The following is a 14,809-nucleotide window of genomic DNA, read 5'->3' as shown; positions in this document are numbered from 1 at the left end:
GTTTCATCCTGGCTTTGTGTTTGAATGCATCGGTGGAGGTTGAAGCCCCACTCTGCAGTATGTTTTTATAAGGCGGGATGTGTCTGTTTGTTATGGCGGTGTTGTTTAGTAGTTCTTGCAGAAAGGTCACACCGTCTCCCCGTCCTCCTCTGTAAAACAAACCCCAGCCATCCCCTGTGTGGCTCCAGGTTGGGCTGGACTTTCCTTGGATGGAAACATCATTGTGCTGTTTCTCATTCTGCTCTGCGTGTTCCCTCACATCCACTCAGATCTCCCTGTTGGTTTCCCAGAATCACTGTGAAATGGTTCCACTATGCTACTCCTACATGTTGGTATGTTTGTATACATAGTCATTCCCTATGGAGCTGCCCCAACACACACACACACACACACACACACACACACACACACACACACACACACACACACACACACACACACACACACACACACACACACACACACACACACACACACACACACACACACACACACACACACACACTGTTTGTGTTCTCTGACTCCTACCATTGGCTCGTCAAAGCCTTTTGTCTGAGTTTGCTCCCTATTGCTTGCCATCCTTCGGGCCTACTGTCTGCTTGGCTGCTCTGCTGTATGAACTCCATCTTGGAGCGATCACCCATGTTGGTGTTGGCCCTAATTGCCCGTTCTCTTTTTGTCTCTCTCTCTCTCTCTCTCTCTCTCTCTCTCTCTCTCTCTCTCTCTCTCTCTCTCTCTCTCTCTCTCTCTCTCTCTCTCTCTCTCTCTCTCTCTCTCTCTCTCTCTCTCTCTCTCTCTCTCTCTCTCTCTCTCTCTCTCTCTCTCTCTCTCTCTGACTGAGTCTTTCCCTTCTCTCTGTCTCTGGCTCTATCTCAGTCTGTGTTTGCCTCTCTCTCTCTCTCTCTCTCTCTCTCTCTCTCTCTCTCTCTCTCTCTCTCTCTCTCTCTCTCTCTCTCTGTCTGGTGTTTAAGCAAGATTTGACCATGGTTTTTCACATGGATCACATTACTCTGTTGTTATTACCCTTCCCATAATTTTTTTCCATTTTCTGTCCTGCTCTCTCATCAACTTTGCATACACCGATGATTTAAAATCACTAGAATAATCAGAATCATGTCGTACTCCAAAGAAGCTTGACTTGGGGATGAAATAAATGGTAATTGGTCTGCGTGTATTCAGCACTTTCCTATCCAGTGGCCACTCAAAGCGCTGTACAGTATTGTCTTACATCCACCCATTCATGCACACATTCACACCCCAACGGCAGTGTCAACCAGGGCGACAGCCAGCTCTTCGGGAGCAGGTAGGGTTGGGTGTCTTGCTCAGGGACACCTCGACACTCGAGCTAGGAGGAGCCGGGGACCAAACTAGCAACCTTTCAGTTACCAGCCAACCAGCTCTACCTCATGAGACACATGCCTCACCCAAAAACAAAAGGAGTTCATGTCGGGGCAGAACCTTTTACCTGCCAACATGTGCAGGCATACATTGCAACAGACGGTGAGCCCTGTGCATTGGCACACGATCCGGACTCCTCTTGAACAACCCAGTCCGACTGAGGTGTCGACATGATAGTTGCTCCTTATCTTCCCAAAATATTTTCCCCATGCTCCCTAGTGAGGTGGGGAGATGAGCGTGGACGGTGTGAACGCACCGACACCCTCTCCTCCGTCCCTCAACACCATCAGATAGACGGAGCTCCACGCAGGTCCCCCTAGACATAACAGGGGTTGTGTTTTGGGCTGTTTCCCACGTGGAAACAGGCTAGATTCCTGCTCTCTGATTACTGCCTGTATGGAGATGCTATCAGGGGCCTCACCCCTGGGCTGAGGGGCCTCACTCTTGGGCTGAGGGGCCTCACTCCCTGGTTGCAGGGCATCACTCCTGTGTTGAGGGGAGATCTCTCCCAGAGTGTGTCTGACGGCTGGTTTAACCTGTGCACATTGACATCTCAATGCAGCACAGGTGTGCAGCCTCACACAGCCCAATATTCCAATCAGACTGACTCGGCTGTTTAGAGCATCCTTCATCCACACACACACACACACACACTCCCACATCATAAATCCAATCTTGTTCCTTCCCTTGTCTGGCATTATCAGTTGACTACTTAATTACACGTCCTTCAGCACCCAACCGAAACACAAGATCTCTGTGAAATCCAACCTCGAAAGGCAGAAGTAACGACAGTGGCAGAAAAGCCTCCCAACAGGCCTGCAGCAACGCTCCGTCCCGCATGTTCAGATGCTTTTTGCTCCGTCACCAGAACATAGCACGACCTGTTCACTGTTTCACAAAAACAACAACAAGCAATTAGGGTTGCCGGTACTATTACGTTACGGCCTCACAACGCCAACGAAAACAGTGTGGTCCGCTCCCACGACACGTCCCCCAACACCCTTCCCTGTTTCTCCCCCCTCCTTACCCCAAAGTGAGTTAATTACAGTATCAGCGCGTCTCGGTCTATGATATTACATTTCTGCAGAGACAGACACATGGGGGGGGGGGGGGGGGGGTTAGTCAAGTGTTTCCCCTCTGTCAATCTGAACCCCCCCCACCCCCCCCCACCCATGCGGACGGACATGTGTGCGCTGTGCTCGCTCTGTTCTTGGCAGTTCATCTGCTCCTCTCCCGTCCGCCAGATTGCCGCAATTTATTCCGTCCCTGTTATTGTTAAATTAATCTCGTCTTTCAATACATTAAAAACATGAAATCTTTTTATAGTATTCTGATGTGGTACTGGATATGAAAACATCTCTGTGCTTTCGTTGGTGAGGTGTCTCTGCGTGTGTCTCTGTGTGTGTGTGTGTGTCCTTGTGTGCGTGTGTATGTGTCTATGCATGTCTGTGTGCGTTCCTGTGTGTCTACGCGTGTGTGTTTCTGTGCGTGTGTGTGACTGTGGATGTCCGTGTGTATGTGCTCGTGTGTGTGTCTCTGCATGTCCGTTTGCATTTTGCGTGCGTGCGTGTGTGTGTGTGTGTGTATCTATGTATGTCTGTGCGTGTCCGTGTGCGTGTGTGTGTGTGTGTGTGTTTGTGCTCCTGCATGTCCATGTGTGTGTATATCCCTGTCCCTGTTTGTGTGCGTGTGTCTGTGTGAGTCTGTGTACGTGCATGTGTGCGCGCGAGGGGTGATCGAATGCCACCCATGCAGCTCCCCACCACCAGCCCTGTGATTAATGGAGCAGCTCCGGGCCGAGGGATGCTGATTATGAGATGTTTTGACTGAGGAGTGATTAGCCAAGCCAGGGCCCTATTTTATTACACGCCAAACATTCCACCCACTGGTCCTGTGTTCCACCCAACGTCCCTCATTAAGTGCTCAGTGTGGTTTGATCCAGCGCCTCAGCCCCTCCCCTCACCTCCTCCCCCACGCCCTCCCCTCCCCCCCCAACCCTGCTACATTTATCCGATAGTCACCCACTCTTCTACACTTGAAAAAAGAGAATGGATTTGTCGTGATGATGACGATATGGTCAGAATTCACTTAACTTCTCGAGCATGATGAATGGATTGCCCCCCCCCCCCCCCCCCCCTACACACCCACCCACCCCCAAACCACACCCATCAAGATAAATCTATAAACAGGGCCCTTTGAAAAAAGCTCCAGTCTTCGGGGCGTCTCTGTGTCTCTCGCTTTCCCTCTCTCTCTTCAAGCTAGCTGCTCCGCTCCTTGCCGTAATGGAGGAGGGAAAGTTTAAACAACACCAATTCATGGAATGGAGGACAGACCGTCCTCTGCTCGCACACAGACTCCGACCCACGCCGGAGATGCTTGTCACTGCTGCTGCTTCTGTTTCTGTTCTCTGCTGTTAATGCAGGCCCATAAACATCACGGCTGGTGTTAGGGCTGTGGAGGCAGGGGGAGGGGGGGGGGGGGGGGTCTTGTCTCTGGTAGGCGCGACCATTTCCAGCACCACAGTTCCCAAAGTCGAAGAAGGAGGGGGGAGGGTGTTAAGACAAATCCTACATGTCACCCGTCTCCACGCTCCCTCCCTCTTTTACTGGGTGCGATGTGGGTGCCCGCCGCCTCTCCTCCTCCCGGCCGCCGGTGGCGGCGGCGCTTGTTGTGGGCTCCTCGCGGGCTGATGACGCGGTGCTCCCCTCGCCGCCAGCGGTCCCCGCCACAGGACTGAGCGTGCCTCGCAGAGGGCGGCACGGCTCGCCTCGCGAGGCAGGGGCGGCGTCTGCGGCTAATTGGAGGGAAAATGTGCGGCGGGTTGTCACTCAGAGTGGGCCTGTCTGCAGAGAACTGTGGGGACACGCACACACACACACACACACACGCACCCGCGCTTTTTCCCCTTGTTGTGGTGCTGTTGACAAGCCACCACAGGCTGACTTCATGTGTGCTGCATCAGTCTAATGCATTGGGTTTTATGTTTCTCTCTCCCTCTCTCTGGGTCTCTCTCCCTGTGTGTTCGTGTTCTATGTCAAAGGGAAAAAAACAAAGAAATACTCATGCAACTGGAAAATAACTGTGAAATCTCTTAACAACTACTGTTTGGTGTGCAGTCCATCCTCAGCAGACAGAGATGAGTCTGCACTTTCCATCTTGGATGAAAATCCCACTAAACCCTCTACAATTACCTTGTTCCCTTGACAACTAGTGTCAGATACGATTAGGACATGCGTTCACCTAGACAGACTGGAAAGGTTGAGAGTCAATGTATGGACCAAGCTGTGATAATTGGAGAGCGTTTATCCGAAAGCCTTAGGACGGTCAAAGGCAGGTTGATCTTGGCATCCATCAAACTGAACTTTGTCTTTCCTAAGTCTTTCCTATTGAGTCTTTATCGAAGTTACATATTGACTGGTCTCAGCCTCTTGTGTTCAGTCACATGGTGTTCATTTACAAGGCACTACCGCACAATGTGACCCATCCTGAGCGTCTGATATGCAGAGCAAGTAAGGCCGGACAGCGTCTTGAAGAACCTCAAGGCCTGATTCTCGTCGTCTGCATTGTCATTCAAATTACCGTACATGTAATCAGAGAACCAGCTTTATTCTTATTTTTAAATCCATGGGATACCCAGTTCACCGGGTAGTACTTTTTTTTGTTAGACAGCAGAGCAATTGTTAAAAATCATATTTTAATCCACGTTTCTTCCAACAAGCGTCTGTTTTTGCAGAAAGTACTGTTCCCATTGTACGGTCCGGGATTGGTCTTGCTCGCCTGTCAATCATGACGTCTTCCTCTTCATGACGCAGTCAATCAATGCTGTGTCCCAAGACTTTCCCTCTGGAAAGGCGGGCTCTGCGACACTCACACACAACCCGGATCACCACAGCCTCTGTCAATCACACTACTCCCTCCCCCCCAAATGAGTGGGAAAGAAAGGGCAGGTCTCTGGCCCTTTAGCTGGCTCTTGTGTGCTTAACACCGCCGTTGACCTGCGACTCCCGAGCAAACAGCGGCGCTCACGGAGGCTTTGAAAGCCCCATGCCGCTGGCCTATTTTCACAACAGACACCGCTCTTTGAAGTTGTAACCAGGAGTGCTTCTCCCCTCCCCGGCTTTACCGCTGTGCTTTGCCCCAATCCTTGTAAAGGAAAAACACAAAAAGCTAAGCTGTGGTCGGCCTCTCTGCTCTGGCTGCGGGGGGCTCGGGGTGGGGTCGGGGGTGGTCTTGGCTGGTTGGGTTGGGGCTTTTACAAGCCAGCCCTGCCCCACCGTCGTGAGGGCTGTGTGCTCATCGCTAGTGGAGGTGAGAGTAGGGGGGTGTACAGTACAATCCTGTTGTATTATGGGATGCGTTTTTTTTTTTTTGGTATTGTTTGAGAGTATGTGTGTGTGTGTGTGTGTGTTTGGGGTCAAATGTATTTTGTTGCAATGTTCCTGAACCAAAGCAGTGCTGTATCGAAATGCCAGAAAGTAACCGCTAATGTGCTTGCTTGAGGTCATTACCGCTAATGGTGGCACAACTCGTTAAAAGTGAAATGGCCGCAAGTCTGTTTAGACTTTCCAGTGGGTTTGCATGTGTATGACATTCACATACACACACCCGCTGTTAGTATAAATAGAAGTGGTGTGTAAGTCATTCGGGTGGCTTTGTGGGGTGAACCCATGTTTTAATTGAGTAAGTGCAGAACTGAAGAAAAACAAAGAAGAAAGTGCTAGCATCTACCCTGATCTGCATGGCTTTAGCTACATGCTATCTTTCTATTTTATTTTCCGACGTCATCTAACCGTTGGCCTGGGCGGACCAGACTTCCACCTAATTGCTGTGGAAACGCCACAGCAGAGTAGACTCCTGTCGCTCCTTTTAATACGCGTTGACAATCTGTAGACTGAAAACCTTTCCAGAAACTGCAGAATTATCAACGGCGTGCATGAAACCGTTCGCCGAACCACAAATTGTTTTTGATCCGAGCTTATGTAAGCGATGCCAACAGAATCGAAATGTGTGTATGTGTACTTAGCTAATGCAGGGCAGCCAATCCCTCAGTACCGTACTTTGATGTATGTCTCTCTCGTGAGTGATTGGATACACAGAGTAATGTGCGTGTAATCAGGAGCAGAAAGACAGAGAGGGCCATGCTGGCAAACCGGTTGACCAGATTGGTCACTGATGGAACTCTGGTAACACTGTGCTCTCGCTTTAACTCTGCTTTACTCTGATCATTGCCTTTAAAAGAGCTAGAGAGTGGCCATATCTCTCTGGGTTGCATCCCATTTACACATGCACACACACACTCAGGCACACACACCCACAGGCACACACGTACGCACATGCACAAAACACAAACACTCTGCTTGCACAGACACACGCACACACACAAACATACGCATGCATGCACAGTATACCCGTGCGCACGCACAATGGTACACACACACAAACAAACGCACACACACACACACACACACACACACACACACACACACACACACACACACACACACACACACACACACACACACACACACACACACACACACACACACACATGTACTGAGGCAGGCATGCGCGCACAAATTGTACGCGCAAATTGCTCATGATGTTGCGCTTCCCTCCTTTGCAGAGCTGTACGGGTTCGACGTGCTCATAGACACCGACCTCAAGCCTTGGCTTCTGGAGGTTAACCTCTCCCCCTCCCTGGCGTGGTGAGTGACAGCCCCTCCCCGTTGGCACCGGGACCCCCGGCTTTACCCACCCGTTCAAAAGAAGTGCTGCCGGGAGCCCTGCTCGCTCTCCAGGCTCACGAATACACAGTATCGGCTTATGTTCTGTCCGGTGGTGGCTTGGACGATGTTGAGTATAGTGTGTATGTGGCTCTCATGCAAGAGGAATTGGCACACAAGCACACACGCAAGCACACACAACATGCATATTGTGGATGGTTTTGGGTCAACGAGATGTGTGTGACGCCAGTCAAGGCAGGGCATGTATCCGAAGGGTCTTCCATGGTCCAGGGCGGGAACAAAATCCATCCCAAATTGTGATTTGCAATTTAGTGTGTATGTCTGTGTGTTTGTCTATGCGTGTTGTGGTTTTAACTTTGAATCCATGTTTCCCTTCAGCGACGCTCCTCTGGACCTCAAGATAAAGGCCAGCATGATAGCTGACATGTTTTCCATCGTGGGTGAGTGCTGTCCTGCACAGTTTCCAATGTCTTCTGCAGGCCAGCTCTGAGGTACTGGGATCCATCTTCATCGCTTATTGCAAATGTTGGCGCTGAGACCCTGGCGGAGAGATGCTGGTCGTGATCTATATCCACCAGCCTGTTCCACCTCAGGGGTTGAGGACCACCAGGGCAACGGGCTCATTACTGGGACTCTCCCAGTAGCATGGTCTGACTCCACCATGACTCCCACTCTGTGTCATCGTAGCAGTGAACTCACACTGGGGAACGCGTACCCTTGTTGTCTTGCTGTGTTCTGCGTTTAAGGTCTCTGTTCGGCCACACTTAACCATGCATATCCTCTGCTCTTGTAATTATGCCCCAGAATGACAGAGTTATCCTTCATCAGGGGCTCTGAGTGTGGATGGGGGGCCGCTGGGCTGGGCCCCCGGCCCCCGCTGGGCTGGGCCCCCGGCCCCCGGCCCTATTGGGGCTCCTGCAGCGTGCTCGTTATTAGGAGCTCCCCATCGCTTTGGCTCCAAAGGGGCCTAGTAGATAATTTTTCTAAAGTCCAGTGCAGATAGACTACAACTGTTGTTTCTCACACACAGGGTCGCTCCAGCGAGATTCCCCTCGTAAAATGTGTAGAACATGCATTATGGAAACATTTGGATAGCTCCACAAGGGGGTTCCATGATTGTGCAAACGCAACAACCGCAAGCGTTATTAATTGACATTAAAAGACCTGGCTGGGGGGGAAGTTGTCGACGGAGACAGGCGTGGGTTGTGTTGGAGTCATTAAGCTCTCTTGAGAAACTGGATCCTGCATTGTTAAGCTGTAGCGATTTGAGTATCCAGAATGTTGCGCCCCGGGCAGGGATCAACCCTCATTATAGAGCAGTGGTTGCAACAGAGAAGGAGAGCTGTCCTGGTAGATCCTCCTCCTCCTCCCCCTCCTCCTCCTCCTCCTCCTCCTCCTCCTCCTCCTCCTCCTCCTCCTCCTCCTCATAATTACTGTATTCTCACGGAGCAGGCAGAGCTTACAATGCCATGACAAAAGTGCGTACTCACCAGAGAAGAATCTCACACACACACACTTGCACCTATGCACTTGCGCACACACACACACACGCACACGCACACGCACACGCACACAGACACAGACAGACACACAAAGACACACACACCGGGACAAAGGCATTCCGGCAATGTAATATCCACACTCTGCTGGATAAGACCTGACAAGTACATATGTATTACAAGAGTGACTGATATGGTCTTTAACAACGATGCAATGAATGCAAGACACAAGACAACAATCTTATCTGCGCTCGGTCTCCCTGGGCCCCTTACCTCGCTGGCATTCTCTCCCCATCTATTAAGAGTGTTGGCTAACAGTCCTTCTGCTCGCTCTGAGCCCCCCAGACGCTCACTATAGGCAAGCGTCCAGTGACACTCCAAGAGAGAACGAGTGTGTGTGTGTGTGTGCGTGCCTGAGCATATGGGCGCGTATACAAAGTGCACAATATGAGTTCACGCCAGGTGAGAGAGAGAGAGAGAGAGAGAGAGAGAGAGAGAGAGAGAGAGAGAGAGAGAGAGAGAGAGAGAGAGAGAGAGAGAGAGAGAGAGAGAGAGAGAGAGAGAGAGAGAGAGAGAGAGAGAGAGAGAGAGAGAGAGAGAGAGAGAGAGAGAGAGAGAGAGAGAGACCAACCACTAACAGCTCTCAAGGCTCGAGTTGGAGAGAGAGAGAGAGAGAGAGAGAGAAAGTGAGTCCAATCATAAAGGGCCAGTTATCTTTGGAGTGAGGCATTAGCGCGGGGGGGGGGGGAAATGAGCGGTGGCATGTAGAACATAGCCCATCCATTATTCACCAAAACAACCCCTCTGCCCGACGCCCCCGGGGCTGATAGCACTTGGGCGGCGTCCCGGTCCTGTAAATAATGACAGCATGCCATTAGCATTCATTCACCCCCACCTCCCCTCCCCACCTCCCTCCCCCCCACCTCCCCTGCCCACCTCCCTCCCCCCCACCTCCCTCACCCCCCACCTCCCCTGCCCACCTCCCTCCCCCCCCACCTCCCCTGCCCACCTCCCTCCCCCCCCACCTCCCCTGCCCACCTCCCTCCCCCCCCACCTCCCTCCCCTGCCCACCTCCCTCCCCCCTTCTCCCGTCTGCTGCTGCTGTCAGTTAGTTGTCAGCCATGTTTGGAATAATTGCCGTGTTGAGGTGAGAATGCGGCGGGGGCCCTAAGCCCTACCTGACGGCTGGGAGGACCCTGCAGGAAGCGGCCCCCGGGGGCCCGCCTGTCAATCGCCTCGAATCACCGACATTTAAAAGAATGTATGCACGCGTGACCCGAATTAAACCAATGCTTCCCCCCCAGAGTTAGGGGACGGGAAGCATTGGTGTCATTGGGGGCTCTCTTGCATACATTTTTTGTAAGAGAGACCCAATGAGACCCAATTAGTAGTTAGTTATTACTAACTACTACTGACGACTAGTGTGTGTGTGTGTGTGTGTGTGTCACAAATATATGCCCTTTTAAGCCCTTTGAGACTGCACTTATTTATTTGCTAGAGAGACCCAATTAGTTTATTACTAACTACTACTAACTATTATGACTACTACATCGGTAGTTGAGTTTCGGTCGTTTCATTTTCATTGGGTCTCGCTTGCACTTTTATTACTGCTTATAACTGCTACTGATTATTATGACTACTACACTACTGTAGTTTATTCATGGGTTGGTTGGTTAGTTAGGTTGTCATTAATCATCCTTTTGGAGAAGTCTCTTTGCCCACCAAAGAGGACAGGATCGAGAAGTATCCTCTTCACCATAATGTATTCATACACTGGAATTCGTCCATAATATATTCGGTATCAGTCCTTTGCACAGGCTTGTAAAAACACTGCGCCTCCTTTATGAAAACACGAAATGACAATCAAAAATGCACACCTTGATGTAGCGTAATCCATGAGAATCTGATGGATGTAAACCTGGGTGCCAAACATGATTCAGGAACATGAGGATCAGATAGCAGCCGTCTAGGTATTAACCGTGTAATACCCATGGTGCCTTTCAGCGCAGGGCGGGGCAGCCTGCCTGGAGCCCAGCACACAGGTTCACCCTGAGCTCTCACTCTGACCTCCCTCAGTGTGGAACGCCGGCCAGTGTGGAGGTGTAGGCCAGTGGTGTTGGTGAACCTCAGACAGAGCTTCTCCTCCCCTCCCCCGCCCCCTGACTCCTCTTGTCTTCCCAGGCTTCGTGTGTCAGGACCCCCTGCTGAAACAGCCGCGCTCCGAACGCAACGCTGTGGAGCCCACTCTCAGGCAGCCGGCGCCGAAATCCACGGTACACACACACGTACAGGAATACACACACACGTCACACACACACACACACACACACACACACACACACACACACACACACACACTCAAATATACGGCCTCACACACAAACACACACACACAGACACACACACACACACACACACACACACACACACACACACACACACACACACACACACACACACACACACACACACACACACACACACACACACACACACACACACACACACACACACACAAATATACGGCCTCACACACAAACACACACACACAGACACACACAGACACGCACACATACACACACACATACACACACACACGCACACACAAATACACACACAAATACACACACATTTATGCACTTGCATACACAGACATCCACACTTATACATGCACTTGCACACACACACACAGACCAAACAGTGATGATATTACACAGAATTTGCTTAACGTATGCAAATGACGGTAACGAAATGCTATCATTTCAAATTATATAAACAGTTCCATTGGGTGTGTGCAGTGGGAGATTGAAATTAATCCGATATAATAATACAGTGTGCGGTTTGTGAATATAGTGTATGAAATCAAATCTACAATTCAAATGTAGATGGCATGATGCCAAGACACAGATTAAATGCTTCTTAAACAATGTTGTCAAAACCCTCTGCCCCATGCTAGCACATGTCTGCTCAGGAAAGCTCTGCTTCTATCGCAAAGTCGTGCATATTATCATTATAATGTGGAGAGGCCATTGTTGTTAACGGTAGATAAATATTACTGCTAATCCTCTGGTTTTGTCTGAGTGTACATAACTCCTGGGTGCTGCTCTCTCAGGCTTTATTGTCAATCATTTGTATTTTTCTGCCTAATGATAATCTTGCTTCCCCTTGGCCTAATAGTGCCACGTCAGCCCTGCTCTTGGCTGGTGCTAGCCGACGACTCTGTGAGCTTTAGTCCTGGATATACAGCAGAGCCTCTGCCAAATACGATATTTGTGCTTCACCTTCCGCTGTGCAAAGGGCCTGTCTGGGCATCCACTAACAGGGCGTCATTGTATGATGTAGGATTCTACAGCGTGTGCACATACACTCCATTAATCCCCGTGCATTGCCTCGCAGCGTCCCTGCTCTGCACAGACCCCCGCCACTCCGACTAAAGGGGTTTAGAGTTCTCTTCAGACTGTGCACTAGACAGACGTTTGTATCGTCAGTGATGTGTCGGCAACCAGTTAGCAGATCTACCAAAATATGAAAATAAACAATGTGAACTTTGAACTTCTTTGCAAATATGATACATATATATGTAAATATATATATATATGATGTAAAAAATGTATCTCTATGAATTGTTTTCCTACATCTGTCAGATTCTATGACGTCCTCAGGCAGAGCATTTCTGAGATCTCCTGACCTTTGACCTGGAATGTAGCATGAACCATTTACACGGCACTCATTCTCAGAGTCGACGTTAGTCTTATTTTTTCTTCAGAGATCTAGCCACACTGCTAGATCCGATGAACTAAAACACTGTTGGTGACCGAACCATTTCGGACACGGATGAACAAGCCGTCAGACTGGTCACATGACACTAACCTAACCACTGTCCTTCCTCCTCCTCCTCCTGCTCCCACTGCCTCGCCACTGCCTGTTGCATCGCTGTTAAGAAACGCTGCCTCATCCCCCAGAGTGCACCTCGCTCCCTCATTGGATTAGAAGTCGCTCGGCCATTAGTCACCGTACCGGCCGCGCCCAGTGCATCGATCCACAGACGACATCCACATTAAAACACTCGTTCGATCATCATTAGCTCAGCGGCTGCGGTGCAGAGTCAGAGTCTGAGGAGGTTTTTAGCCGGCTGTCTGGCGGTGGCGTCTCGCTACGGCGCTGCCTGGACACGCTGGCGCCGCGCCAGGGCCACAGAGGCACGAGGAGAGGGACCAGGTGGGGCCCCGCGAGGCCCCGTCCCTCTCCCTGCGGTGTAATTACAGGCAACAGTTGTCTTTGAATTTTGATTCTGGGATTAAAGCTTGTCAGTCTTTGGCTGACACTGTATCCGCACCCCACCCCCCCCTCCCTCCACCCTCCACAAATTAAATGTAATCCCACCACCGCTCGGCAGATGACACATTCTGCATGTGATCCCGGGGGAGGGGGTCCGGTTGTCTGGCTCCGGCTCCAGCATGGGCTCTAAGGCTGTCAATCACAGCTTGGTGGGGGCGGGCGGGGGCGGGGGGTTCAGTCTGCCAGCAAATGTCCATTTTTGTTTTTTTACAATGTTATACGAGGCTTTATATTATTTGCTACATCTTGGACTTCATGAAGCCGTGTTGTGTTTCAGCGTGTTGCCTTTTCATGGCTGCAGCGGGGACTTGCCAGGAACAAATGTTGGAGTTTGACAACCCTTTGGAAAATGTTATTGATGCAGATAATAAAGCGACCGATTGTTTGCAATGGTTGGCCCGGATTTGTCTTGGAAAATAGCAAGGGGGAAGGGGAGGGGGTCACATGTATGGTATCATTATACTGTAACCTTATCCCAACCTTTTTTTCCTTCTTTTTCCCCTGTAGAGGCAGAGGCCAATGTCAGCCTGCGACGCAGGCACCCAGAGCTCTGAGGACATGCTGGAGGGCACCCTGGGCCGGGGGGGCAGTAGCACCCTAGGCCTGACCGCTGAGGAGGTAACCCGTCCTAACCGGTCCAACCCTTTCCCCTGCAGCCTTTTTAATACTGGTCAGACAAATATACTAATATGATGTATGGTGGGGTCACTCTTGCTCTCTCGCTCTCTCTTTCTCACTCTTTCTCTCTCTCACCTTTCCCTCTCTCCCTCTCTCTCTCACCTCACTCTCAAATCTCTGTCAATACTCTCTCTCCACCTCCCTATCTCGCCCATCTCTTACTCTCTCTCTCTCTCTCTCTCTCTCTCTCTCTCTCTCTCTCTCTCCTCTCCCTCTCCCTCTCCCTCTCCCTCTCCCTCTCCCTCTCCCTCTCCCTCTCTCTCTCTCTGGCCCCCGTCAGATCAAAGTGTTGAGGAGGACCACGGAGGAGTACGAGAGACGGGGGGGCTTCATCAGGATCTTCCCCACCCGAGACACCTGGGAGCTCTATGCGTAAGGCGAATCCACCCATCACCCGCAGACCAATCACTTATAATCCCCTTCCCCCTCCAGGGCTCGTCCATTAGGCTGTCCGCCGGCGCCCATCCGCATGAATTTGATTCAGCTTCGCTATTATTAAATGAGCGCAATCAATGTCTGCAGCCAGAGAAAAAGGGGTCAAGTGTCTAGACTGTTCCCAGCAGAGCAGAGCTCACACCACACCGCACGCAGGACTTGTTGGACACAGCTTTGTTTTATGGACCTGCTGTTGCATTCCATATTCCTGCTCCAACTATAAATGCCAGTTCAGCCTCCATTTGGGAGGCGATGTATATTAATATGTTTCTATGCGTTTTCAGCAGGATTAGCTTTATGAGCCTGTTGGCTATGGGGAAGGCGGTTCTCTGCTTGGGGTTTTACCAGCATGTTATTGAGTGGTCTGTGGAAATTATTAAGGGGCCGTTACCGGTAGCTGATCTCATAGGGGCCCCCAGTTTTTAACACATTTCCCACACAATGCGGGGGGGGCCCTCGGTGATGATGATTGTAATAAGTCGCTTTGGATAAAAGCGTCTGCTAAATGCCCTAAATGTAAATGTAATTTGGGGATGATCTCTCGTTTCTCTCGGCCTCAGTGGATATCTGGAGTGCAAGACATCGATGAACTCCATGTTGGCCAGCAGGCTTTTCCATGAAAGGTAAGCTTTTCCATTCGTGGGTTACAGTGTCTCCCTCGCCACGTGGAAACGGTTGAGGTTGAAACCCTGCTGTTTGTTTGCTCTGCGGAGGGGA

The 14,809-nt window shown here is 50.7% G+C and overlaps 1 protein-coding gene across 1 annotated transcript in view; it reads left to right on the top strand.

Annotated features, from left to right (window-relative positions):
* LOC130382120 (tubulin polyglutamylase TTLL5-like) overlaps positions 1-14,809 on the top strand; it is a 42,006-nt gene that overhangs the window by 7,064 nt on the left and 20,133 nt on the right. Inside the window, 6 exon segments of the mRNA XM_056589730.1 lie at positions 7,022-7,103; positions 7,521-7,582; positions 10,823-10,914; positions 13,487-13,597; positions 13,938-14,029; positions 14,653-14,715. Coding sequence (XP_056445705.1) covers positions 7,022-7,103; positions 7,521-7,582; positions 10,823-10,914; positions 13,487-13,597; positions 13,938-14,029; positions 14,653-14,715 — 502 coding nt within the window.

Source organism: Gadus chalcogrammus, chromosome 5, assembly GCF_026213295.1.
Source record: "Gadus chalcogrammus isolate NIFS_2021 chromosome 5, NIFS_Gcha_1.0, whole genome shotgun sequence".
Lineage (NCBI taxonomy): Eukaryota > Metazoa > Chordata > Actinopteri > Gadiformes > Gadidae > Gadus > Gadus chalcogrammus.
This window is presented reverse-complemented; position numbering and strand designations above follow the sequence as displayed.